General features: G+C 37.7%; 1 protein-coding gene across 2 annotated transcripts in view; it reads left to right on the top strand.

Annotated features, from left to right (window-relative positions):
- The window catches only part of ARHGAP18 (Rho GTPase activating protein 18), a 97,897-nt gene that overhangs the window by 63,508 nt on the left and 6,711 nt on the right, over window positions 1-27,678 (top strand). For both annotated transcript variants that reach the window (XM_074896291.1, XM_074896290.1), the window contains exons 4-12: window positions 985-1,057; window positions 6,635-6,786; window positions 8,989-9,154; window positions 11,949-12,040; window positions 14,666-14,743; window positions 17,475-17,634; window positions 20,160-20,242; window positions 21,461-21,667; window positions 22,475-22,621. In XM_074896291.1, the coding sequence (XP_074752392.1) occupies window positions 985-1,057; window positions 6,635-6,786; window positions 8,989-9,154; window positions 11,949-12,040; window positions 14,666-14,743; window positions 17,475-17,634; window positions 20,160-20,242; window positions 21,461-21,667; window positions 22,475-22,621 (1,158 nt within the window). The remainder of the gene's footprint in view (window positions 1-984; window positions 1,058-6,634; window positions 6,787-8,988; window positions 9,155-11,948; window positions 12,041-14,665; window positions 14,744-17,474; window positions 17,635-20,159; window positions 20,243-21,460; window positions 21,668-22,474; window positions 22,622-27,678) is intronic.

Genomic DNA, 27,678 nt, shown 5'->3' with positions numbered 1-27,678 from the left:
TCTACTAAATTTCCTGCCATATTTCCAAAGAGAAACTGTATTTTTGGTACCTTGACAGCTTCCCAGTCTCCTTCTACTGCTCTGTGAAAAAGTAATAATCTTCTGGGCAGTCATGCTATCTTCTTCCACCTTTCAAGATCCCTGATTTTAAAAGAAGGTAAATATACAGATTTGTGTGGTAGGAGAAATCTTTAAAACTTGATTTTTTTTCCTTAGTAAGTATGGAGTTATACAGTGCTTGAGTAAAATACAATTAAAAATCCAGACTGCTAAACATTCATTATTGATTTGAGTTGTCAAAAAGATAATAATATGTGTATAAAAACGTATATAGGTATATATATAATTATATATATGGGTGTAGATTTTCTACATGTTCTGAAATATTTTGTTCTGTAGTAGGAGTCAGCCAGCTCATAGAATGTGACGAATCTTGAGATTGGGTAGTGCAGCACTGTAGAAAGGAGAAGATGGTTCAAATCCTTTCCTGTTTTGTGGTCCCTTTGAAGTATCCTAATTTTGCTGTTGGAAATCTAAGATGTAAGCACAGATATTAATGTCAGGCCACCCTGCAAAAGGGAAGGGATTGTTCTGTAGGGGGGGCAACCATTTAAGATTTTGCAAGAGGAAGGAATTTGGACTGAGTCAGTCAAAATGTCTCCTCCAGATTCCCTTTCTATATCTTCCCATGCAAAATATGGCTTCAGATCAAAAACTACATTTTCTTATTCTTTGCAACTCTGGAAAATGAAGTCTTATACCCACTTAGTCTTTTAGGAAGAAGGGAATGGACTTCTTTTTTAATTACATAGATTTCAGATCCCCTTATCCTTTGGCAAAGGGTTTTCTACTGAAACACAGGTGTGCTTCTGCATACCCCTGAATTGCAGGAGTATCTGTTGTAATCCTCCACAGAGCAGATGGATTTTCTACTACCATGCATTTGGTTTTTATAGGCATACGTATTTATTGTTCCTTTCTTAGGTCTGTGATGGAAGTGAACCCTCAACTGTGAGAACAAATGAAAACAAAAATGAAACACAAGATGGAACAAAAGGTAAGGCCAAACAACTCCCTTTTTTTGTTTGTTTGTTTTCCTTTTGGTTTGTAGGCTTTCAACTACACAAGCTACTACATAGGTGCATATCTCAAGTAACTTTTCAGCAAAAGAAAATGAAATTCTTATGAGAAACCTGTTATGGCCTGCGTTGTTGTGGTGTGAAATTTTTAAGTGTGGCTGTAGATTGTGTCCTTTGAGCCACCTGGGAAACCTTGTTTGTTACCAGTGATCATCTTATAATCAAGTCATCTGGGAGAAGTCTCCTCTCATTGCTTATGCTTAGGTCTTTCCTGATCCTTAATTCGTCCCTTCTGGTTTATCTCTGCTGTACAGTACAGGAAATGAAGCACTATACATAAGCTCATCAATGCGTATGAGAGAACAAAAACAAATGGACTGTAAACATCCAAACCCAGTGAGAACTGGCTATATACCTGCAGCTCAAAATGAAAGAAAAACAGGGATGGAAGAAAAAAGTTGTTTACCTTTTAAAGGAAAATGGAAAGAGATAGAATTCTGTGTGCGTAGGTCTGGGTTGTGTTCAACAGCGTGTGACTACACAAGATTACAGTACCCGTGGAAGACCCTTTTCTCTCACTGCCATGTGGGACAGAGCATCACAGAAGTTCTTGGCTGAATGCATAGTTTCTGTTTAGAGAGTATGAATGTTGATGAAGGACTTTGACAAAGCTTTCTGCTCTTCTTCAGGTCCAGTAATAAAAGAGTGGTTGCCCACATCATCTTAGATTTCTTCAAAGCAGGGGTTGCACCATGTCTGTTATACCACCATAGCCATCACCGTAGAGATCAGAATATTAACTGTCCAGTTAACAGCCATTTAAACTTTAATATATTACACTGCTATTCTGCATTGTTTGTATGTTGGAATTTTTTTCTTTTTCCAGGGGACTGGATAGCACATAGGTGTTACACTGGACCCTATAGACACTTAAATAGTCAAGCAGGTAGATCAAGTTCCCTACTGCAAGTTAATTACCTGTAATTAAGCCACCAAAGAAAATTCTGCTCCAGTTCTAGAATACAATTTTTCCAGTCTGCTACTGGTCAGTTACTTTAGGATTAGACTTAGAAAATGGCAACAGACAATACAGGATGTACATGGAAGTGAGAGAGATGAATATAAACCAGCCCTGAATATCACCAAATCTGTGTTTCCAGAAGTGCTGTTAATCCTTCCCTCCCTCCCTCTCAGCAGATCTCACTCCAATAAGAACAGTAAAAAATTGGGAGGGCTGCCAGACTGCTGGTTCAGCACAAGGGAAGGAAGGGATGCCTGGTGCTTGTGTCAATAAACTGCACTGTAGGATTCAGAGTTGGAAAATTACCAAGCAATTATTACAGAGTTTTTATCACATCTGGTTCTTTTTTTCCAGTGGCCCTGATGAACCCTTCAGAAATGGGAAGTTCTGAAAGGCAAATCCCATATGCTAGCTCTCCTCAGCACAGATTGTGATGTGGATGGCAAATGCAGCCTGCTTACATCCCGATACACTTCTGTTCTTGTCAACATTCTAAAGTGGGCTCTGCTCCCAAGATTGGACCAGGAAATAAAAATCATTTCAGTTTACAGTCAAACCGTGCAAGTTCAGTGGTGTTTTAAAAGCACTGCACCTGCTTCAATGTTGTGCTGTGATCTTTCCTCCAGAATGATGAACAAATTAGTGTTATACAAACAGTGAATAAATTTAAGGCAAAAAAGTAAACAATGCCTGATATTTGAGAGATACTTAACATTTATGAAATCCAAATCCAAAGACTTTTTTTTAAAATGGAAGACCCCTTTGACAGAGAAGTAGTACCAGTTTTACCTGAAAAAATATGAATATAATCTCGACAATCTAAAAAAAAAATTCCAAAGCTTAAATTGAGATGTCTTAAAACTGTTAGAGTGAATGACTCTGGCCCTTCTCCAAAGTTTATGTCTCTGTACCTAATAGGGTATTTGAATTCTGCATTCCTGAATGCTTCTGCCAGACTGAAGATGATAATGGTTTGCCATTGCATGTAGAGCATACATGCGTTGTGTGAACCTGTGCTCACTCCTCCTTTCTTGCCAGTCTGACACACCTTGTTTCTTGCCTAAACAATGTAAGCAAACTCAGGGAACAATATGAAACCATTATGTATTTAGTATTTTCTGCCTGATCCTGGTCAAACAGAACAGTTTAATGAGTTCTTAATCTTTTTACTGGTAGATGCATATTTGAGGTTTTTTGGAAGGACCCTCACTGGCTTTAAGTGCCTCTTTGTTACACAACTGAAAAGAAAATTGAGAATTATGTCTTAAGCTGTCAAAAGACATTATCATTTTAGTGATCCATAACACTCACTAAAGACCTGCAAAGCTAGCAGTATTCAACTGTTCAACAGTTAGGAAAGAAAAAAAAGTAATTATCTTTGGATGTATGTGAAAAGGAGTAAATAACCATGTTGGCTGAGACATCTCAAGAAATAAAAAGGAAAAATAAAGCAGATGAAAAGCTAAATACTCATTAGCTTAAATAGGGGAGCAGCAAAAGTCAGTTTATTGTGGGACTGCAGTTATCCTGAGCACACTGGATTAGCTACAAGGGAAGAATGTTAAATAAAACCTCTGTATAAGGGTAACCTCAAAGCATAATGATCTGACAAATGAATGAAAAAATTTCATCTGTTATATGTAAGATGAGGGAAAGAGCTGTAATGCTTGCTTCTTGATAGGGAAAAAGACTGAAATGTGGTTGTATTTTTTAATTAAAGAGTTTGTTTCTGCTTTTCATTTTACATGATGAGGAATCTATGGCTGGAGTGATAGTGTTAGTGAAACGATTAAAAGTTTTTTGTTTTCTATTTTAAATTGTCTATGGATTAGCCCTTTAGAGAAATGCTTTGTCAGTCAAAAAAAAAAAAAAAAATCAGCCATTCTACCTTTCCAGTTATAAATTGAGATCTATCAGCCTAGCTCCATTGGGGTATTGTCTAAATTCTCTAGCAAAACTAGAAAATGGTAAGGTTGTCACTCCCGATATTTCCATGTCGTATTAAAAAGAAATCCAAAATGTAACCCCACCCCCCTCCTGAGGAATTTGCATCATTTTATGTGATCTTTAAATAGCACTGTGAACCAAGGAAAGGGTACAGGACTGATGTGAAATCCGGTTTCCACTTCCTTATAGACAATATTTACATTTTTCTGTATCGCACTTGCATTTCTCTCATGAAATACTGCATGCAGTTGGCACAACACCAAAGCTGCTTCCTGGTGCAGCTGCTTCCTAGTTAATGAATGCACGACAATAGGAGCAAGTCTCTACGACCAAGAAGAAAATCCCCACAACAGCAACGTTTCCAGACCTTTAAAATGTGCACGGCGTTACCAAGACATCTGCTTTACACAGCACCTTCCTATAACCAGAGGACTGAAATAAGAGCTACTGCTTTATTGTTTGTTAACATCGATCCCTCCCAGGCTGGTAGGAAGTATGTAGGTCACGTATAGGCCACATTAGCATGACAAAAGTCTAGGGGGAACAGGGGACTGTTTTCCTTTAGTTCAGATGCATTGAGCAGTTTACATGATATATACAGATATACAGACAAGGAGGCCAAAGATCGAGGCCAGGGACGAATTTGACCTTGGATATGTTTGGTTACTGAGGTCTCGTATATCTCTTAAACGAAAGGATCAGCTCCAGTTTCAGGATCAGCTTAATCTTTAGCGTACGCCCCAGGCGTCTTTTGGGGTCTGTGGAAAGTTAGCAGAAGATACTCTGGAAAGAGCAAGTGGCAAGTAACATACACGACAGGCAAAATTTGGAAATGTTTTATTCTGTTTCTTACAGCGTTGCTTGGTTGTAAGTAGAGTCAAAGCGTTAACTCGAATCCACCTTCTCTCTCTGGAAGAGGCTCAGCTCTAGATGAATTACGTTGACATGGGAGTGGTTGTGTGAAGCACCGTGTCCTACCAGAGAGTGGCTGCGGCGGCTCGCCTGGCTGTCAGGGCCCCTGAGTTTGGCCCTGGCAGGCTGAGGTCGTTTTCAGGACTCCTTCTAAAGAATATCAGAGACTAGTCTTGGGTTTGTGTCTTTCAATTAAACACAGGTGCAATTCAGAAAAATTTTTGAGTTGGTGTAATTTTTGTTTTTAAACTTGATGCTTCATATGTTGTTTATGTTGCATGCTTGCAGCTCAGCTCTTTTGCAGACCATTGAAAGTATCAGTGTAGAGCAGCACTTCCTTGAGGACTTCGCTCTTAATCTGCCTATCTACAGCCTTCCCCTGCTTCAAGGTCAAATGTTTCTGTACCTGTGACTCTTTTCTGGGAAACTTTTGCTGGCTTAGTTTAGGGTAGTTATTCCAGGCCATGCAAAAATTTCCCACAGCGGTGTAAAGCAATTAATCTATAATGTTACACGATATTATTATACCAATGCATATATACTGCTCATGGTTCTTCTTCTCAACTCATGTCCGTTTCCATCCCATTTTTCCTGCTCTTGTGGTATGTTAGCTTTGAACAGGCTCTAGTGTCCTGTGAGTAGGAGCCAGTGGCAGAATCACGGTCTGGCTGAAAGGAGCAGCATTGATTTGTTTATGTTTGACCTGGTTTTAAATCTAAATTTCAGACTTTGCAAGTATTTGTAATGTCTTGTACAAGGAACCTAATCCTGGATGTACTTTAAGAAGTATCACATCACAAGAGAGATGGTGGAGAGATCAGAATCTTTCTTTGATTAAATTGTCTTTGATGCTTTATATTAGTGTTATTTGCAATATAATTTTCATCTTTCTTCTTTCATGATATATTTTAACTTCAGACTGAAAAACAACGGTTGATTTACTGTGAAATTAGACTTCTTTTTCTAAAAGCAGAAGTGCCTCCCTTTTTTTTCCTTTTTTTAAAAAAAAAAACCAAAAAATGTTCTACATTTGTCTAGTATTTGATTCATTCAAAGGAACAAAGAAAGAGAAGTAAGGCCATTGTTTTGTATTTTGCCCTTCCCTGTGTCATGGAAACATGTGCAAACAGTTTTGAGCAATCTAGACTCTTCAGACTGAGGTGAGGACAAGAATGTTGGGACAAAGACATGATCTGTGTACTCCCTGTTATCCCCAGATGTTAATGCTTTGGATCATGCAGGAAGCATTCCCTTTTGCTTTTGTAATTTTTTCAGCAGAAAGAATTGCTGATTTGGTTGCAGTATGTTACAGTCTTTGAGGCTGTTAAGTGTTTGATGGGGAGTAACTTCTGATGCCAAAGCTGTTAGGCTCTGGAAGATTATGTGAGTCTGCTGTTTGATGGAGGTGAATTGCTTTATCTTTTCATAATAGATAAAGAGGAGAAAACCCTATGCCTTGGCCGAATTATTCAAGAAAAAATACAAAAGATGGACCCTTGTAAGAAGCTAAATTTTCAATTGACATAAAAAAATGCAGAAATCAGTGAATCTGCAACCTTAAAGTCCATCCCTTGCACAGAATTAATTTCTACTTGGTTTTAAACTTACTCTTATGCACTGAGCGGTGCTCAGTTGTGCTGCTGTTGATTATTAGGTTTTTTTACTCTGTTTTCAGATCCAAAGTTCAGACTTGGAACGGATGAAGACAAGCCGTTTCTGGACACTGACATCAATTTGGAGATATCATTTGCAGAACAGGCAGCTAATCTCAAAGACAGTTCAGTAGGCAAAATGTGGAAGGGTGGAGGGGGTGACACTCTTCTCCCGGTAGGTGTTTTCTATTTATTGCGCACATTCTTTGTTTTTACTAGTGGTACTGTTTGGATGATATTTATATGATAGTGGGTAAATTAGATTTGGAAGAAGGTTGTTGCTGGATCCAGCTTTATGAAGATAGACATTCTCATTTTTGGTAACAGTATTCTCAATAACATGGAAATAACTACTTCTGTGCCTAATTATGTCATTGTCTGTCTGGCAAAAATGTACTTTATGTGTAAACAATAATGAATGGGTAATATTAAGCTGGAATAGTGGCTTAGTGGGAGTTGTATGCAAACTGTGTCCTTCCTTCATCTGTTGACAGCCCCTTTTCCTGTTTTCTAAGGTGAGATGCTTTACCTCTGTAATAAAAGCCCTGTTGTCATTTAAAAAGGCTTGGTGGATGCCTGTAGAAACCTTGTGCAGTTATTCGATGCAGATAGGTGAGGAATGAGAATGAGAACAGAATGACCTACAGAAGTCTAAAGTCAAATGGCAGGAAATTAAGGATTAGTTTGGGCTTAGTTTTTCTTTCCAACTCTAAGGCTAGTTCTGAATGTACCAAATAAGTACACAATAGTACCAAATAAGTACAAAAGAAGACCCTCTGAGGAATTTTATTATTGATCCTCAGGCGTCTCTTTGAGGATGTCTCTCTACCTAACAGTTCATGAACATGCAGTTATGTATGACCTGTAAACTAATGACTTGTGTGAAAAATGTCTTCTTTTTTTCTAATGGTGTATGCAAACATATCTGAGTAAACGTAGTGTCTGAAGTAATAATGTTTCACAATTCTTCAAACACTTAATTTAGATAAGGACATGTGCAGTTCTTCAAATAGTAATTACCCCATGTATCCTAGTTTAAACATTATAAACCAGACACTAATGGATATTTAAAAATGGATTCTAAAGTGTTTGAATCGTGTTTCTCTAATGCAGCCTATAACAAGGAAAGAATAGCTATACTCTAACTTTTTTATATATGCATATATATATATATATGCATGATACGTACATTATCTATACTTTTAGATAGACTTATGAAGGATTCGTCAAAGAAGGCTATGGGATTTCTCCTTCAGTGATGAATGGAGTGGCAAAAAGATAGGAAAAGGGAGTTACCTATTTAAATCTACAATTTGTTACACCTTCGTCATTGGCAGCTATATTTAAACATACATGTTTTTGCAAGTCAATGAAACTTCAAGGCAGGAAACTTACTATATATCTATGATTTGTAAATTATGTTTGTGTTTTGGTATGTGCCCTTGTAGTCATGTACCATACCCACCAATTCATCTGTGCTATCACTTTGTACAGGATGAGAAAAAAATGCTGGAATATAATACATGTTTCCAAATGGAAGAAAGTCATGTCAACCTTCCTGCTTTGAGTCACGCACACTGCTAACGTCAGGCACAGGCAGGAGTCTTACTTAGAAGCCTGCTGGTGAGAGATGGAGTTGTAAACCTCTATGAGCTGGGATGGCCCTTGCCTACTCGGCTCAGTTCCTTATATTAGTCTCTGACTGTGGCTTCTGAGCATTTAGTGCAGTAGAAAAGAGCCATAATTAAGGATCCCCCTTCCTCAAGAAGGGAACCCCTTTATTATTATTTATATAGCAACCAAATATGATATTTTGTGTGCATAAATGCAGAGGGATTTCTATCCCAATTGTACATGGACAGACGTTTCCACCACTATAAATTGCAAAAGAATACAGAAGGTGGTGGTGTGTGGGGATGAGAGATGGTTACAAGCAGGACCAAGCCAAACTCTTCTTGGAGGTGCACAGCGAAAGGACAAGAGGTAACGGACACAAGTGACTACAGGGGAAATTCTGTTTTGCAAAGTAAAAAAACTCTCCTTGAGAGCATTAAGCACTGGAACAGGTACCCAAAAAGGTTACTGGGAGTTCTCAAAATTCAGTTGGACAATGCAACAAACAACCCAATCAGACTGAATTTAGCCTTGCTTTGAGCAGGCAGTTGAATTAGGTGACCTCCAGAAGTTACTATGAACCTAAATCTTCCTATGATTTTAAGATCATCTGCTTTTCAACCTATCTGGAGGAGTCTTCTGTGGTTTAGTCAGTAACAGCAGGCTTCATGATGAAATGTTGTGCCCAGAAGGAAGCACAGCCTTTGAACTAAGTAATTTGTTATGACGTGGATTATTCACTGCTGCAAATCTCTGCTTTTAGAATTTCAGGCTGCCAAAGGACAAAACAGGAACCACAAAGATTGGTGACCTGGCCCCTCAGGACATGAAGAAAGTCTATTCTTTAGCACTGATTGAATTAACTGCTCTCTATGACATACTTGGGACAGAATTCAAACAGCAAAAAGCTGTAAAAATCAAAACCAAAGGTGAGTTGGTGTTTCATGTTCTGAACCAAATGTGGCTACTTTAACCCAATAAAACAAAGGTGTTTGGTTCTTTATGATTTTTCCAGCAGAAAATTTATATTAATAGTAACATGGATCCTGAGAAGCATTTAATTATATGCCTTAACTCAAGGCACACTTTAAGCAAGTTCATGCACACAGTCACTCCAGCTATGGGACCATGCTTTTTGTCTAAAGTTAAAACTCAGGTCAGTCACTGAGCAGATAAACCAAAGAGTGAAGCAAGGGTACTATCTTAGTAATGTGCTGTGCAAGAATTGCTTCACAGAAGTGTGTATGTGCTGATAGATTCCCTGAGAGTGTACGTATATAAGCTCTTTGTGGGTATCCTTTTTCTGCTTTCCTGAAGGTGGGTACTATGCTACTTTTACGGTTGGACTCAATGTTCTTAAAGGTTTTTTCCAACCTAAATAATTTTATGATTCTGTGATTCTACCTGACTTTTTTGATTTCGTTGCCCTTGGCTGGAGATGCTGGGATTCTTTGTCACCTGCTTTCCTTTGTCTGTCTGGTACAAACTTTCCTGTGTCACATAGGCCTTGCCCATCCAGTATTTCCTCAGGCCATAGTGCGGTTTTTATGCTGAATGGTGTAATATTAAGTGGAAGATTTAGGGTTGTTGCAGAGGATGTTGAGACAGCCACAATGCATTGTTTTGCTCTGTAATCTGTTGGAGCATATGTATAATCACAGTTCTGTTCTTGGGAGCATAGGACACATGGAAACCAATTTCAAGATGCTAGAGGTGTTCAGTGCTTTGTTTGTTTTCTGTATTTCTGGCTTCTGGTAAATGCTTTACAAGAGCTTGAAATGTGTTACCAGTTAATCACAAGCCTGCCTTGGCCAAAACACTGTTGTCAAGGTTCAGTGAATGTGACAGTGCAATAGCTCACTTTAAATAATTGAAAGCAATGGAGAGGGTTGAGAGATACACAGCAAGGTACAATAGATTCTTCAGAATATGCTCTTCACTTTACAGTAGTAGAAAATAACTTTTTAAATGCAAAAGGTGTAGACAGAAACGTCTATGAAACCTTCATCCCTTAAATGCATTTTCTTCTTGCAGAAGCGCTTCTGCCAAGAAAGGTTGGACCTTGAGGTCCCTTTCAACCTGTTATTCTATGATTCTATGAAGTGCTTCTGCTTTCACTAATGAACAGAGACAAACCACTTTTTTCTGTTGTATTTTGGGTCTTAATTTGTCTTACCAAATTTATTGTTAATTGAATTTCATTCATAGCATTATTAGCTGAATGACAGGCAGTCATGAAAAGCATCGAATTGATTAAAAGCTATTTTTAAAGTTAAAAAAATGGGCTAGATTCATGGAAATGTGTAGAAAATAGACAATGACATATCACCCTTTCTGCCAAACAAATCTGCTTTTGCAACGTAATGCCTTCAGTGCCTTGTTGCTCTACCTGACCCTAACCTCTTTATTCCTGAAGTATTGTTTGGCCGATTGATTCACACAATGGTGAATCTATTGGCTGTTCCCCTTTGTGCCTGAGTATGTAAAGATGATGAAAACTTACTCCTTCTGGAGAATGCTGTGCTGTGCCCAGCCCTGCCTTTCTATTGACCTCCTTCAGTTTGTTTCTCCAACTTCATCTCAGTAGAAACTTATATTATTGACAAGATCTTCAAGATGATAAAACTATGGGGTATGGATATTGACTGCATGTATGAGTCCCTGCATATTTTATAGGTAGACTTTTTATGCTGATAGAGATACAAAAACTCCCTGTTTTGGCATTGAAACTGATGTTTCTTTGACATATATCACATTCCCTCAAGGGCTGACATCTTTTCAGTAATTACAACTGTTCTGTGCTCAATATTGGCATGGCATCATACCAAGCAGGAGTTTTTAGCTACGTATAGTGTTATATGCTGTTTCAGAAAAATTGCACATACAGCAATTATCAGTACTTCTGACAGAGAAGTTCTATGTCAGCAAACTTTGGGTTAGTTGTTACTAGTACAGCTCTCTTTTAATGGTCATTCACTTCTATTCAGCTGGGCCATAAACAACTGGCAGTCCATTTACTGGAAAACTAAGGCTAGTTTTGCATCAGGGCTAGATTAACGAGACTATATTCCATTTTTTTTCATTTACGTTGCATTAGTACTATTGTAAAGGCTATTTTCTAACAAAGACTTGACCGTACTTCTGCTTTTATTAAAAATAAAAACCCCCCACCTTTGGCGAGATGGTGATCTTGCTATCCTGATGGTGTATAATGTAAAAGCACAGGGGTTGAAAAGTTCTTCTTTCAAAACCCTCATAGAGAGAAGTGTTCAGAGTAACTGGGTGATAATTACATCTGTCTCATTTTAGTAGCCAAATTTCTGGATATTTTACTCATGCCATTTGCATCTTAACTATAATAGCTTGCATTGAGTGATGAAGATCTGCATTGCAGGGTCATCATCACACCCACTCTGCAAACCAGAACCACGCAGATGGTTCATTTATGCAGTTTGCTTCACTGTACTGCAGAATATGTGGATGGCAATTTGAAGTGAAAACAGAAGACTCCTGATTTATGGTTGAAGGAAGAGATGAATGAATCCTTTTAGCTGGAATGCTTTGTGTAATAACTTGATTGACGAAGACATTCAAACACTTTGAACAAAAGGTCAATAGCTCTGAATGTATTGAATAGGCTTATCACTTCAAAAATGTGGTTTTATGCCATTATCACATGACAGATGTGGATAATATCTCAGTTTCTTTTGCTTTATTCTTCAGACTCTGGCCTGTTTGGTGTCCCGCTGTCAATTTTACTGGAACAGGATCAGAAGAAGGTGCCAGGAACCAAGATCCCACTGATTTTTCAAAAGGTAAATAGGCATGAACAAGTCAGCTTGTTACATACTTGCAAATGACAAACAAATAACATTTTGTCTTAGATTTATTTGCTCCCTGTAGCACAGTTTTCAGTCTATTACTCTAATCAATCAAAGTTATTGTAAATTTTATTTGCAGCTTTATTTATTAATTCAGTAAATGTGATACTTTGCTTTGTATCAGACATATTTTGAGTTAAAGGAATAAAGTTCATTTTTTGTCAGAACTGGTCTCCGTGATTTAGGCAAGTTTACTAACAAGCCTGTGAAAACTGACAATCAGCATAAGAACCCACTGCAGCCAAATTCCATTTCATAACAGGGGTGTAACTTCCATCATCAGTAGGGCTGCCCTTTATTTTTTTCAGGGCAAATACTTGAAGTTCCATAGAAATTCTCAATCCCTGGCCCACAGGTAGAACTGACCTTTCTAGGAAGTGGTTTTCTCCTTTCAGAAGTGATTTGGGCCAGAAGGGAGGTGGCTAGGGGGTGGCAATCTGGCTAGATAACTGCCTCTGATGGTGACAACACCCCTTTTCCAGAAGATGCATTGCTTTAGTACATGGGAGGATGCTTTGGTCCGTATCATGTCATGGTAATAGGGAGGATAATGGGAAGGATGACAGAGACCCTGGATTTACTGCCCATGCATAGCAGGTCTCATTGCTTGAGAAGGGAGAGACCGCAGTGTGTGGACCTGTCCTAACACTGACAAAAACTCAGCACTGTGTCATCACCGTTTCAGTAGACTTGAGGACCTGCTTGTTATTTTTCAAGAAATAGAAATCTCAAAGTAGTTCTGCATCACTCTCTCAAAACTACTTCTGTGTCATTCATGCCAGAAATTGCTTCCTCAGGATCATAAAAATACAGCTCTGGGAAAGATGATATCTAGAAAAAAAGAAATCAAATGACAAAAAGGGATTGATCGCTGTGCTATCCTAGCAACATAGTAAGCATAGTTCTTCATGGAGAAAATTCTACTTAAACATTTCTAACATATAGATGTGATTTGTTTTGCAAGGTGGAGACATCATTTGGAATACAGTTTTTCTTTAAATGAGAATATGAAAATAAAAAGTTTCCCATTTCTTCTGCCTGTTCTCTACAACATATGCTTTCCAGGAATAGGGGATATATATATATAAAGTGCAAGAAAGAATATTTTTGTGCATACTGCTTTAAAAATGTACCTTGGCTATCACTGAAATGAAACAAACCAAGCTAATAGGAAGGCTGCTTAATTAAAAAAAAATAATCCTGTAATAAAAACTACACCTAGCTTTTATTTTATTGAGGAATTAGGGTTAAAAAGGTTGACTAATTTAGCCTAGGGGTTTTCTGACTGGAAAACCTGAGGGTAATACCAATCCATGTAACTCCACCAGAAGTTTCTGTTGATAGTGATTTAGGTCTCTGGCCTGCTAATGAAGCCATGCCAAACAGCCCTGATGGACATGAAGTGGGGGTTTCCCATAGGCAGGAGGCTGGTGCTGGCCAGTGGCCACCTCTTGCTGCCTGCCAAGGGGGCACTTGTGAGTGAGTGTGTGTGAAGCAGTCATGGCTACCGGCAGTGCCATCAGATCTTGCCTCCCCCTAGACGTGGTGAATCACACAAAATGCCCACAGCGTCTTTGTGTCCGACAGATGAGAGTGGCAGCCACTGCTCTGGTGTTAAGCTAGGTACAGTGAGAGTTGGATGCGGCCAGTTAGCACTTTTTTTTTTAACCAAGGAAAATATACCAGCACCTTTAGTGCTGTTTTCTAACTTTGTGGCTTTTTCTCCCTCATCTTTTTTATGTATTTATCAGTTACATAAATACAGTGGTAGGTAAACCCCCTTTAATTTCTGTAGCTGGAGAAAGCACAACTGTGTTGCGTAATTTTTTTTACTCAAGAGATGGCACAGCTCTTGCATGTATGTAACAAAGGCACTGCCCTAGTTAAACGTTGTGAGAAGCATTTGTGCTAAAATGATGTCATTAGCTTTTGATGTTTACAAATTTCTTTTGAATACTCTTAGATCCATCCTTCAGTGAATGGATCTAGACATAACTTTTAGAGAAATAACATTTATGATACACGTTTTAAGTACTTTTACAGAACTTCTAATTTATCTAAGCCATGTGTAGGATTGCAAACTGTTGAGTTTGTTAGGAGAATGCCGGTATGTGTAAAACTGAGCCTTCTTTAAAGCCTAAACGTACTTAGTTCTTCTCTGGTAAAGTCATAAAAAGGAGTATTTGTGAAAAAGTTAGTGCTGTATCTCTAACATTACCTTTATTGTTTTAATTCGGAGACATTTTAACAAGGGAATTTTTGAAGCCAGAGTAATTTTGAAAAAAAACCTGCTTCAGTCTTTGTAGGATACTTGAAGGAGGTCTAAAGAATCGTTTTCTTTTTTAATAAAATAGACAAACTGTTCTTTAATAGCATTCATAAAACTGTGATCCATTTGTAAACTGTCTGTGTGTCTACTTGTAACATACGTGTGTGCACAAATTCATTCGTACACATACACACAGAGATACATACATAAAAGTTCCACTAAATTAGAACTATCTACCAGTAATTTTTAATTGGCATCTTTGTTCATGCAATTTGTTTTGTGTTTGACAGCTGATTGCCCAGATAGAGGAGGCAACTCTGGGAACAGAAGGACTTCTTAGAATACCAGGAGTTGCAACAAGAGTAAAGGTAAAACATTGCACAGATTCTCAACATCCCTCAAAACTTATCTGTGTTTGCTGATTTTATTTTGTCATACAAATATATTTTAACACCAGGTTGTTATGAAAGTCTTCAAACACAGAAAGCAAAATCTCTTTACAAAGAAAACTGAGTTATATTAGCCAGAAAGCCGATGGTTTCATCCAGTGTAGTGTTGCGGAGCAGACTGGAGTTCAAGTTTGAAGGAGAATCAAGGCTATGTTTCAAGTTCAGTTGTGCCAAAATCTCATTAATTCTTGGCATGAGCTTTCCAGTCTTTTGCTTTTTCCCTGAACCAGCTTAATCATCTGAACAGTTCATACACAGTCTTTCTACCCCAGGAGGAAGCTTTTCTCTGGCATTGTGAGCCTATTTTAATAGCTAGACTTAACCTGTGTTACAGGGCAAGGCAGCCAGCATGCACTGAAGAACCTCTCACATTTATTTTTATGAACAGCGATATAACTACTCAGCTCACTAAGCACAATCTTGTTAGGCACGTCTATGCACACTGACACTTTGCAGAATGAGTGCCAATTACATGCTGACTCTTCCCCAGTATTTGCCTTAATGCAGGAAACTAAATACACAGTATGATTCACGCCAAGAGTCAATGTGTTAAAAAGACGATCTGAACTGGCCTTAAATTCTAAACAGAAAGGACCATTTAAGTGGATTCAGCTGTCCGAAGACATCTGCCAGCCTCTGTCATGTAGATCTTGGTCCAGCAGATGGTTCATTAGAAACAACTGAAAGAAGAGAATATTATGGAAATTGGCTTTGTTTATTTACCAGTAACTAAGATACTATTATTTTTATAATTTTGCTCCATTCTTTATTTTCCACTTTTCATCAGTTCTGAAAACTGGAATGATTTTAGAGTGATTTTGTTTATTCTTTGATTTTATAAGTTTAATGCAATTTCCCAGGCAGGGGATCATTCACTATTTGACTTTCATTAATTCTTTATCTATTTATTTGCAGGAGCTGCTTCCTTGAATTAAGCAATTGTTTTGTTAGCAAAGATGCTAAGTTCCTTTACTTATTCAAATAGAAAAAATTTATAGAAAACCAAAGAATTCAGCATACTAAAGGACTGATGCCTTCTCTTAATTTTCTTAAACTTTTTTTCTCCTATAGAAAAAGACAATATAGGCACAGATAATCTCGAGAAAAAATATTTTGCGATCTTATTCTATACAATTTAGAGTTATTATTAAAAAAAATGCATTGCATATACCCTATAGTTAAATACATTTACTTTAAAATCTAAGCGTTGGTGCATTAGGATGCATAGTTGACATTTCTGCCCTTGCCTCTCAGCTAAAATAATTCATTTTATCTAGATGTTTAATACTGCATTTGCCACAGTGACTTGGTCTGAATGTGGATGGAGGAGCTGATGAGACTCAGAGGGAGAATCTTCATCTTTATTTCTAAAGATTGCTTTTGTTGATGAGCAGGAAATCATACCCACTTGACTTCAGACATCTGAGTTAGGATCTTTGCACCTTTGAACTCACTATGTAATCAGTAGAGACAGAAGATCTCTCTGGAGCACAATTTGGAACATCCAACTTTTATATAAACCTAAGTGTGTTTTCTCTGGAAATAGATCCATTTTCCATTTGGACAAAGTTAAATTTAATGAGAACATTATCTTAAAAATGTATCTGGTATCTTCTATCCAATGTGCCCTTCTTGTCCAGATAAATAATTAAGGCCATATTTTTCCATAGCCCTTTCCCTCACTCCATCTCACATACTTTGCAAAACAAGCCATCGTCTCTGTCCTCCTTTTCTGTCTGGAAGAACTGAGACAAGAAAAAGGGAGGGACTTGTGAGAGGTGCCTCAGGGCAACTGGCCCTATACTGAGGCCACTTCCCTCTCTGCTAGACTGGCAAAGAAATGAAGTGGATGCAAGGCTGGGACTGATGCTTAATGAGAGATTAAGAGGGACTCAGTCTTTGCAGCATGTTCCCATTCGTACACCTCTGGAAGCCCAGTAATAGCACTTGCATGGCAGCAAGGCAGGTATGTGGTAATGTCCACTGCCAACAGTACCCTGCCGTTCCCCAACCCTGGAGTTACGAGTTGTCACTGCCACTTGCAGTGCTGTTCATTCTGCTGCATAACCTCATGTTTTGCAGTATGGTCCCCTTTCATGGAGGGCATATTTGACATCCAGTGATGTCTGGATGGCAAGACATCCAGCTATCCAGTCTCAAAAATTTTTTCCTGTGTTTTAAAGAAAACCAGTCTCACCTTAGTGTAGGATTTGATAGGAAACTGTGTGTCAATACGTGTAATTGCTGTATTTGTTTATGAAAATGGCAATGCATGCATTACAGGAACACCCTTTGGTAGCAGTTTCAGAACTGTCTTGATACGTTGGGTGAGGGGAAGTCAATAACCCTTATGTGAATGAGTATGATACCTGGTTCTTATAGTATATTCCATATGGTCCTGAGGCAGGCCCATGGGATGTCTTCCTATATGATTTGTCTGTCTGCTGCCTATTACTGTGTGTTTGCTTGCAGTGTGTCTGATCACCAATTTATCTTTTTGTAGCAAAAGATCAGTGGCAGTTGGAGTTAAGTGATATTTCAGCTGTCCTTTTTTTCCCCCCTTTCAAAGTATGGAAAGTATTGCTGTGTGTCTAATGCGTGACTTCCAGCAGCCAAGTGTTACTGGTTCTCTGTATCTACTGCCTTTCAGAGTCTTTGCCAAGAACTGGAAGCAAAATTTTATGAAGGGACTTTCAACTGGGAAAATGTAAAGCAACATGATGCAGCAAGTCTTTTAAAACTCTTCATCCGTGAACTGCCTCAGCCACTCCTCACAGTAGAATATCTCAAAGCTTTCCAAAATGTACAGAGTGAGTAGTGTCCTTTCTTTCTCAGCTGCAAAGAACTGATACCAGTGCAGAGAAGTCCCTCTTTGCGGTAGCAGTATTTTCATTATTAATATGTGAAACTGAGAAACAAATTGAATAACAACAGTATGACTTCTCCTGAATGGGCGTATTTTTACTAATGTACAAGTAACACTTTTCATGTAACATCTATTTTAATAGTTTACACATAAAATGAAAGCACACTTCCGCTTTCTGATGTTTCTGATAGTTGTTAGGAGGTATAGATAGGTTATAAGGAAAATATTTATAAACTGATACCATTATATACAATATTTGCTTAAAAAAAAAACCCAACAGCAACGGTATAGTAGTTCCGAAGAAAAGCTAACAAACAACAATTTATACTGTTTAGGATATTTTATCCATTCACAACAGGAAAAATTAGAGCAGAATAGTCATAACTGCCGATCATCCCTGGTCCCTTGAGATCAGCAGTTCCTGTGAAAATGTTCTCCTTGCCAGCTGGTCACCAAGACAGCAAACACACTAGCTGTAATTTAAAGAGACCAGCTTGGTGATATGAATCAGGAGTGAGAACCCACATACATGAACTCCCCAGCCAACATAGGAGGGCAAGTTTCAGAAAAACCTATTCCCCTTGTCTGCAGTCAGAGCAATGGCTCATTTCTAAGGGCCATTTTCAGAGAATTCCCATGGACAGGCAGACAGACAAACATTCTTAAAAACTGTGGGCTGTGTCAGTCTCCAGGTTGTGAGCTGCCTTTCAAGGCCCTTAAGTTGGTGGGAGTAGGAGGCTGGTGCTTAGGCCTGCTACATAGTGTTGTTGATTTTGCAGTACTGAGTGGCAAGTTAAAGCTGTCCAGAATGCTTTCAACTGATGCTGGCAGCAAACAGCTCCTCAAGGTTGTTCCACTTACCAGATACTGATTGGAGCCAAGAGGGTTTCTGCTTGGTCTGAAGGCTTATGTGGTTTTACTTACCCAGAAAATTCTCAGGTGCCAGGATCCAAAACACTTTCTACATTGAGGACAAAGATTTGATGCAAAACAGACAAAGCACTTCATAGCCTCCCATTGTTTAAATTGTCTGCCCATCTTGTTAATTACATGTAATAAGACTAGGTGGTAGAGAAAAAGGGCCATCTTTGTGACAGTAATCAGTGTTTTTCATGATACTGTGACTAAGTAGTGTGGTTAGAAATAAGTATTTAAACAACTTGATTTAAACAATTTGATTTTATAATTTAAGGAACAACTAAAATTCAGTTGTTATTTAGGTGAACAGACAGAAAACCTTGATTTAAGTAACAAATTTTAATTGTTTTGCAATTGTATTTTTGCTTGCTTTCCTAGGAAAAGATTGATTCTTGTTGGTTTTTAAACATTGTGACATGGGGTTTTGGAACTAAATTTAAGCCTTACTTTCTAGAACAGGTAGATACACTGTTAGCACTACTCACATGTTTTGGATAGCTGTATAATTTGTCATTTATTCAGGTACATAATTTTTATTATGGTAGAAAGTAGTCAGTAAGGATTTTTTTTTTTTTATCTATGAACTTTTTTTTTGGTGGTACCTCCCAAAGTGATGTGAATTAAATGTATTTGAGATAGCAATTCAGTTGGAATCCCAGCAGAATGCATGAGAAACGCCCAGTTGAATTTTGAAATAGTGTGATAAAACCATGTCAAGTGCAGGTACCTCCTTCTTCACTTGTTTTAGATATGGCTTGATTCATTGGGAATCTGCTGAGAATACTTGCCAGAGCATGTCCTCTAAAACATAACAGGAGGAAGTTTATCGCAAGTGACAAACATGAGAGAGCTGGGGCTTTCTGCTGCTCAACACTGCCAGAATGTAGGAGCTCTTCAGGGAGGTGGAGGAGTGTAGGGATGCGCTCATCCTGCACCTTGGGTGGATGAATCACCGCTGAGCAATTGGGTAAAAGGCAAAACCAACGTCACTTTTCTTTAATTATACTTTGCCACGTTTGGTATGGCACTCACTGCTGTGAGTATGTGCAAAGCTTCTCTGCTCTTGGCCTTATCCCTGCTGGTTTGCCATTGCAGCTGCTGCTGCTTATGTTGCTGGAGACCTGCCTTATTCAGCAACACGTGGTATCCATTCTGCGTGGGTGACTTGGGAGACCATGCAACTGTTAAGGCAATCAGAGAAACTGTGAAAGCAGTTTTGAATGTACCCTTTCATATGTTGGGGCACAGGCTCAAAAAGGGAGGAATCGTTAACCGACTATTTCTTCTTCTAACATTGCAAAATAAAGAATCACAAGGCATCTAGAAAATATTGCCAGAAGACTGCTGAGTCATACAGCAACTGAATCCTAAAAGAACATTTGGAAATGAGTATCAGAAAACAGAGATTTGCCAGTCCTTTGTCATACTATGACAATTAGCCATGTGTATGCATTCAGCATTTTGCAAGAGGTTTCCACTCTGAAATCCATGCTTTTTGAAGAGGACAAATGACAATTTTAAAATACTGAGGTTCATGTGCTTCACTGGCAGATCTTCCAACGAAGAAACAGCAACTACAAGCTTTGAATCTTTTGGTTCTCCTTCTACCTGAAGCAAACAGAGACACTCTGAAGGTTAGAATTGCTAATGCTTTTTTCCTGCACAAATATTTTGTCTGTTTCTGTGAATCCACTACAAAGAATGCTGTTGTCTTTTAACATTCTTTTTTTCAGTTCAAACTTAATGCTGAAACTAGTGATTCCTTCTTTTTTTCATATTTCACAGAACTTCAGAAAAAAACCAACCTTAGGACCCCAATTCCTCCCAAATGACTTTTAAGAATGTGACTTGAAACTTTTCCAGGAGATTGCAATAATAATCTCCCAGTGAACGACCTCTTCTCTTACAAGTTTTGTTCCTTTTTTGCAGCAGCAGCAGTCATTATTTCCAATGCAAAAAATAAACAGTCTTAGAATACTGTGGAAGAGAGTTTGCTTGTATGAAATGCATTTAGCTCTTCATTTTTATTCCCTACTTTGTTCTCTTTGTTTCTGCTCTCAATAAGCTAGAAATTTATACTTCCTATTGGTATTTTCAGCACGTTACATAGTCTTCCAATTTGGGCTTGTCCTTTTGTAGCAAAGCTATTCATCTTTTTCAGAATATGCTTACTATTAAAATTGCTACAATCAAAAATGAATTTGCAGGATTTGTGTAGGATGCAGAACATCTTCTATTACAGGCAAAAAATCCTCTTAGGTCTTATTGTTTAAACATGACTTTCTTTTTGAAAGCCTTACTTTGTAGAAAGCAGTTAGGAGGCTCCTGAGCTGAGTTACCAATATCTGGAACTGAATGAATTGAAGATTGTCCGTTTCTAACTGGCTACCTGTCATTCACAATGCAGTGGTTTACTCATGAATTGCTTACCTTACAGAACTAGCCACTCCATGTGTGCATAACCATGACAGCTGGCACTATTGTGTTCACTTTCAATTTAAGAAAAGGCAACAATAATGTTTTCACAGGCATATGTGGGATGCTACTTATGTACCTACATAACAAGAGTTTTGAAAAAAAAAAACCTTGCTGTGCGGGGCTTCAAAGTCACTTGAATGCTTTTGAAAATGTTATCCATGAAAATAACAAGAATTATTTACTTCATTGATTAAAGGAAACAAAACTTGCATTACAGTCCTGTGAACAAACGTATCCACGCTTCCTATTATTGATTGCTTTTAATGTGGTTTTATTAGGAATGAAGAGCTTTTTCCAAAAAATATGTAGCATCATGTTTCGCTGGTAATGTTTTCATGCGCAGAGTTGAGCTGTAAGTTTTGCTGTTATTTCAGGCACTTCTTGAATTCCTCCAAAGGGTAATTGATCATCGAGACAAAAATAAAATGACGTTAAACAATGTTGCGATGGTGATGGCCCCAAACCTTTTCACGTTTCATGGGTTTGGCTCAAAGGCTATTGAACAAAGCGAGTTTGTTATGGCAGCTGGAACAGCGAATGTCATGCGCTTTATGATTCGGTACCAAAAAATTCTCTGGACAGTAAGTGTATTCTTGACTGGGGGTGGGGGAAATCATAGATTTTGCAAACAAAACATCTGAACAAAGAAATAATATGAACTTATTTCTATGATTTAGAGAAAGATCAGCCCCATCCAGCTGGGTTCTTGCTCATAGGTAACTTATGGGAGTGAAACAGAGTCATTACATCCTATGCTAGAGTTAAGCTCCGATGGTCAGAGTTTTAATATTGTATGTACCATATGTGAACTCAAAAATAAGTCCTCGGGGGATCTTTGTATTTGCCTATCAGTATACATTGTTATGAGGAATTTATTAATTTCTGCTTAGAGATATTAGCAGGAAACACAGTGTTTTAGCCCATTTCCCTTTTGGGCCAAACTTCATGTTATATAAATCATGTTTTGATAAAACATGAAATTGTGCCATGGTCTCAAACAAAGCTCTAACTTAGACTAGAGAAGTACAGGCTTTGTTGTCCATCAACAACTTTAAACAGTTTTGACCTTTGCTGCATGTGAGGAAAAGTTGTTATCACTGTTGTGCAGACTAAGCGTTGAGTGAATCTTTTTGGCTGAGGAAAGTAAAAACACTGCATGATTCCACCTCTCTTCCCCCGAAAGCTTACTGAATAGAATATCACATCACAAAATGAGTAGTTTTTCAATTGTTTCACAGCGTTTATATTATTCGAGTCTTTAATTATTACTGAAAATAAAGACTTTTTTTGCATTCTACCTGACAATCTGTCAGTTTTCAAAGTTTTGATAAGTTAGCTGCTTAAGGAAAGTATATAGATATTCATACTTACTATCTATATTCATCTAGATTCCTAAGTTTATTGTTAACCAAGTGAGAAAACAAAACACTGAAAGCCAGAAGAAGGAAAAAAAGGACAAAGCTATGAAGAAACTTCTGAAAAAGATGGCGTATGACCGGGAAAAGCATGAGAAACAGGAGAAGACCCCCAATGATGTAAGGAATCATACATCTGAAATACTTTATTAATAAGACTCATCACTCTTAAAAAAGTCAATATAGTGGAGGGGATGTCTACATTTAATTTAACTAAGAATTTTGATAGATAGCAGGTTAATATTGTTTTCATAGTTTATGGGTTACCAGCATGACACATTTAGCGGGTTGAGCTGTTTCTTTTCCCAGATTTTTCAAGACATTTCTATTCTGAAAAATTATGTTCCACATGTTTCAGTTTGGACATCTGAAACAAAACTACATTAGGTCTGTATCTGTAGAGGGAGCAAGTGTTGTGACAAAAGTATTACTGTACCCATGTTTAGATGCATTGCTACCCAATGGAAGTCACAGCAGACCATGTGTTTACTTCAAAACAAAAAGATCTAGATTTCACTATTTGATATTTAATAGCGTTTGGAAACAAAGATAGCATTTAATCCTTCTTCCTCCTACAGGAGTTCCCAAGCCACTGAACTCTTTGCCTCGATAAATCTTTAACTATTCCTTGTAAAGCGGAGCATGCTAGAGCATGCACAGCGTGCTTACTCCAAGAAAACCCAAAGGATGAAACAAATGTAAAAAACCCGATAAACTGTTTCTTAGGCAGCTATTGTCCAAGCGTCTACTCCCAATTTACCCCCGTGTATATAATCTACAGTTCAGCATCTCTCCATTAGGTAATTGACTTCTGCCAGACCGATCAGCAATGTCAAGGCATGAGTTTCAGCATAACACTCTTCACACATTCTTCACAATGAAAAAAAAAACCTCCAAAACTGTGACATTATAGTGTTAATTTTTCCTGTCTTTAGAAATATTTTAATTGAACTGTTTTCACTGTCATCAAAACTTTTCAAAAATATATCTCATGTACCATAAATTGCTTATTATTTATGATATCAAGGAAGTTAGTAATTACAGTTTTTTGAAGCTCATTAGTCTATACAGTATGGTATGTTAATTATAATGCATTTGAAATAATGTTTCAAAAGTTATTTTAAATATGTTAACAGGTAACACCAAGTATGTGTATCCTGATAACATAATGAATACATACAGATTTAGGTAGCATGAAAATACCACCTTGTGGGTTGAAGTCATATTGAAGATTCTGGTGAATTAGAGACATCTTGTGGTAGCTTGTAAAAATGCACCGGTCTGAATGGTGTTTTTTCTTCTCAAGTATGTGTATGGCAAACTGTTACAGAAAAAGGTTGTCATATGCTAATAAAGGCATTTTTTTTAAACTACTAAGGTAAAAAATAGAATACAGCAAAAGAATGATTTATAATATCCCTCAAATCTGCCTGGTTTGATCTTGCAAGTATGCCTTTTTTTTTTTTTTTTTTTTTATGTGCATATATCTGAATCCTTTGGACAACTGCATCCAATATCTGCTGGAGACTAATATTTCAGTGTTCTTACCTCATTTTGTATGCGGTATTTGACACATCTCTTAATGTCCAAAATTAATTAATTCCCCAGGTATCACTTTGCCTTACTTTCATTTCTATCTATATGAAGGAATCTATTCACAGAATGAGGGCTTAAAATTTCAAAATAAAACTAATTAAACACTGACATTTGTTTTACACTGTCTAATAAGAAAATAATTCTTTGAATACAATTCAGTTATGATGAGATGATACTTAATGCTGCCATCCGCTGTTCAACATCGAAATAACAGCAAATACACTGAAATAGGCAAATTCTGTTGCAAATTCAGGTACTGGAATTCTTTTGTAATTCAGTGCTGTTGGTCTTTTAGAGTAAAATATGCCTTTTTAATCCACTGGAGGGTTAGAACTGAAGTCTCATGTAATACATTCTTACTCAAATGTAAATGTAAAGTTACTATTCAGTAATTTTCTTTAAGCCCTAGAATTCTGTGGTTTTTTGTTTTTGTTTTTGTTTTTTTTTTTTTTTTTAAATTAAATGGTACAGTTTTTCACAAATCCTTCATGCTTATTTGAAGCATTCAGTCATTTGTGTGCCTGAGAACACATTACTCTTAAAATCATATTCACAAATTGGTAAGGCTTCATTGTGAATGACAATTTTATGTATTTTTCCAAGTAAAAAATAGTCTCATTCTTTAAGGAAAATTTGTTGTGACCCCCTCCCCCCCCAAGTTTCAGTTTATACTGCCTTAATTTGAAATTGAGGTGACTTTCCCGTGCAGTTCCTGAACTGCATTTCACTATTCAGTGGCGAGTGAGGCACCCAGATTTGTGGTGAATCCCCAATCCAGTGAAAACCATTTGAAACTTTTGAGAGCTAATTATCTTGCATGCAGCTGAATACAAACTAAGTAAAAGTTGCTGTTTTCTACCACATGCACCCCATGTGATAGATGGACAGAGCTTGAGTCACTTCCATGCTCTCCAGAAATACTTCACTATCTGCATTCTTAATAGCAGTCAGCCCATTTGGATAAAATTTCATCTTATCTCTGATGAGGCCTCTCTATCAATCACATTTCCCCTTTTAAGACAGAGGTTAAATAGCATTTACTGCAAAATTTGGGCAAGATCTCTGTACAGGGCTGAGAGTGGTTAATATTAGAGGGCTCACGAGGGTTAATTGAAAGTGGTTAATGTTAAAGGGTTAGTGAGGGTTAATTGCTTTTTGAGATACCTCTGCATACCTATGGCCCCAAGTCAGTGTTAGGGATTAAGTCTTTATGTTGCTGTTGGGGCCATAGTGCTCTAGCCAGGCAAAGAAAGATGCCCTCAAGACTGGAAATTTACCTACTAGCATTAGCCAGATTTATACCATCTGTCATTGTATTCCTCTGTATGTTGCAATTGTTCCAAAAAAAAAGGATCAGTTGTGTTAGCAGCACAATGCAATGCTACTGGGCTTATCAGGTTAGAATAACCATTGTATCCCATAGCTGTGGTGTTTGCATAACCTGTTTGAATTTTCATAGTATAAGTTACTGACTCTTGCTGAACTTGTTATTCGCTGCAGTGCCAGATTTTTTACTAAAAAAATTTCTACCTGCTAAATCATTTCTCTATATATAGTTTTGCAGTTGTTTGTCCTAAACTAGGTGCATCACTTCACCGTTCAGAGAACAACTGGATCTCATTTCTCTCAGACTTTGTCTCCCATGTAGCAAGATCTTTTTGAATTCCAGTTTTGTTCTTCATAAGGCTCATGCCCTATTCCTGCTTGGTATCATTCACACATTTAATATTATGTTATATATAGTCTATAATATATTGTGTCATCTGAGTTGTTAGTGAAAATATTGCACAGTCACTTCATTCCTATCTTCAATTAGCCTGATGAATATTTAAGTGTGTTATGCAAAATGGAACAGGAGAATCTGGAAGAGACCCACCCCATATCCTGTAACCAAGCAGCTGTGGTTCTTTTGGGATATAAAGGTTCAAGTCCCTCTGAAAAGAAAGGATTTGAAAGAAGATAGGTACTTCACAGGTGACGTGCTGTGCTGTGCTGCTACAGACTAAATATTGTAGGCCAGTGTGTTTTCCATCAACTAAAGATGTATCTCTCTTCAGGTTTTTGAAGTGTGCAGGTACCTAACTCAGCCAGAGGTTTCAGTGTTGTGAACTTCATCCTGAGAGAGCCTGTGAGGCAGGAGAGGGGACTCGCAAACTAGTCAGCATAGGTGACCCACCTTTCAGCTTATTGTCAATCTCCTTATAGGTACTTGACTTATATGTTGTGATGTAGAGCTCTAACTGGATGTTTTGAACTGTGCTGTGTAGAGAACGTGTCCTTCTGTGACTCTGATCCTTGAGGTTTTACGGCCGCACTTTCTTTCCCACCAACTTGCACAGTAAATGGGCTAGGGGATGCTCAGTAGCTCTTCACTCTGTAGCTGGGCTCCATGAACATACTGTGCAGCTGAGCATGAGTTCTTCTGTAAGTGCAGGTGGTGAAAGTGGCAAAATATATTCATTAGCTGAGCTAATAATGATTCTGTCTGAATAAACAAAGTAATTATTCTGTTTAATCTGTGACCATAGCGTTACAGCTCTGTGGATATTTCTTGTTCTTTTTCTCATATACTCAAAGCAGGCAGGTTTTTAAATCATTTGTCATATGCCTGCTGTATAGAGAAAAAAAAACGTTATCCAGCCAAAGGTTGGAAAAACGCCATTAAAATCAACTGCGACAAAATTATACAGAATGGTATACAAAGATGAAAACCAATTTAAATTTACCATGCTGAATTTGATGAAAGACCAGTTAGGGACACCTGTAAATGAACATTTCATCCTTAAAAGCTTCCTTTCCTTTTCACTGAATCACTTTTGCCAGATTCCCAACAGTTGGGAAAGAGGCAAAAAATTTCTAAGCAGGAGTTAACTTCCTAGCAGATGGCTAAAGCCACTATTTCCAGAGGTGGAGGCCGTAAAGAACAGATTTCACAAATTTAGGGATAAATGCAGGGAGTTGCTCTTTGAGAACACATCAATCTTACAAATCTTTGATTCCATGATACTATGAAGCAAATTCTCCTTTTGGTGATTCTTAATGCTTTAGACATAAATAGTTATTACGTCTAGTATTTTTAAATCCATAAATAATAAGGCTGGATATAGATAGATTATTTGGTTAAAATTACTTGCCATAGCTCATCATCTGTATAGTAACGAGCCTTTAGCTTTCTCAGGAAGCTGTGCTTCTGATTCTGCTCACGTTCATACTTGTTCTATATTCGTTTAACTCCGATGGTTTCAGAGAAGCTATTCTAGATTCACAGGTGCCCAGATTTGTTCATTGATTATGGAAGAAGAAATGTTCAGCCTTACAATTGCAGTAAATAGGGGGGGAAAAAAGAGAATGAACTGTCATAATCAACCTTGACTACTGAGACTCTCACATTTCTTTTCCTATCAAAATGAGTACATTTGGGTAAATGGTAATGTAATACGAATAGAAAAATTACCTCAAGATTTCCAGGAACAGAAATTAGGACCTTATTCACAAATAAATTATGCCTTTTGTAACTTTGAATGTCATGTACTGCAAGATGAACAAAAAACCTGTCCTTTGGAGCCCTCCTTCTCTGTAAC

The sequence above is a fragment of the Athene noctua genome, chromosome 1 (assembly GCF_965140245.1).
Source record: "Athene noctua chromosome 1, bAthNoc1.hap1.1, whole genome shotgun sequence".
In the NCBI taxonomy this organism is placed as follows: domain Eukaryota; kingdom Metazoa; phylum Chordata; class Aves; order Strigiformes; family Strigidae; genus Athene; species Athene noctua.
This window is presented reverse-complemented; position numbering and strand designations above follow the sequence as displayed.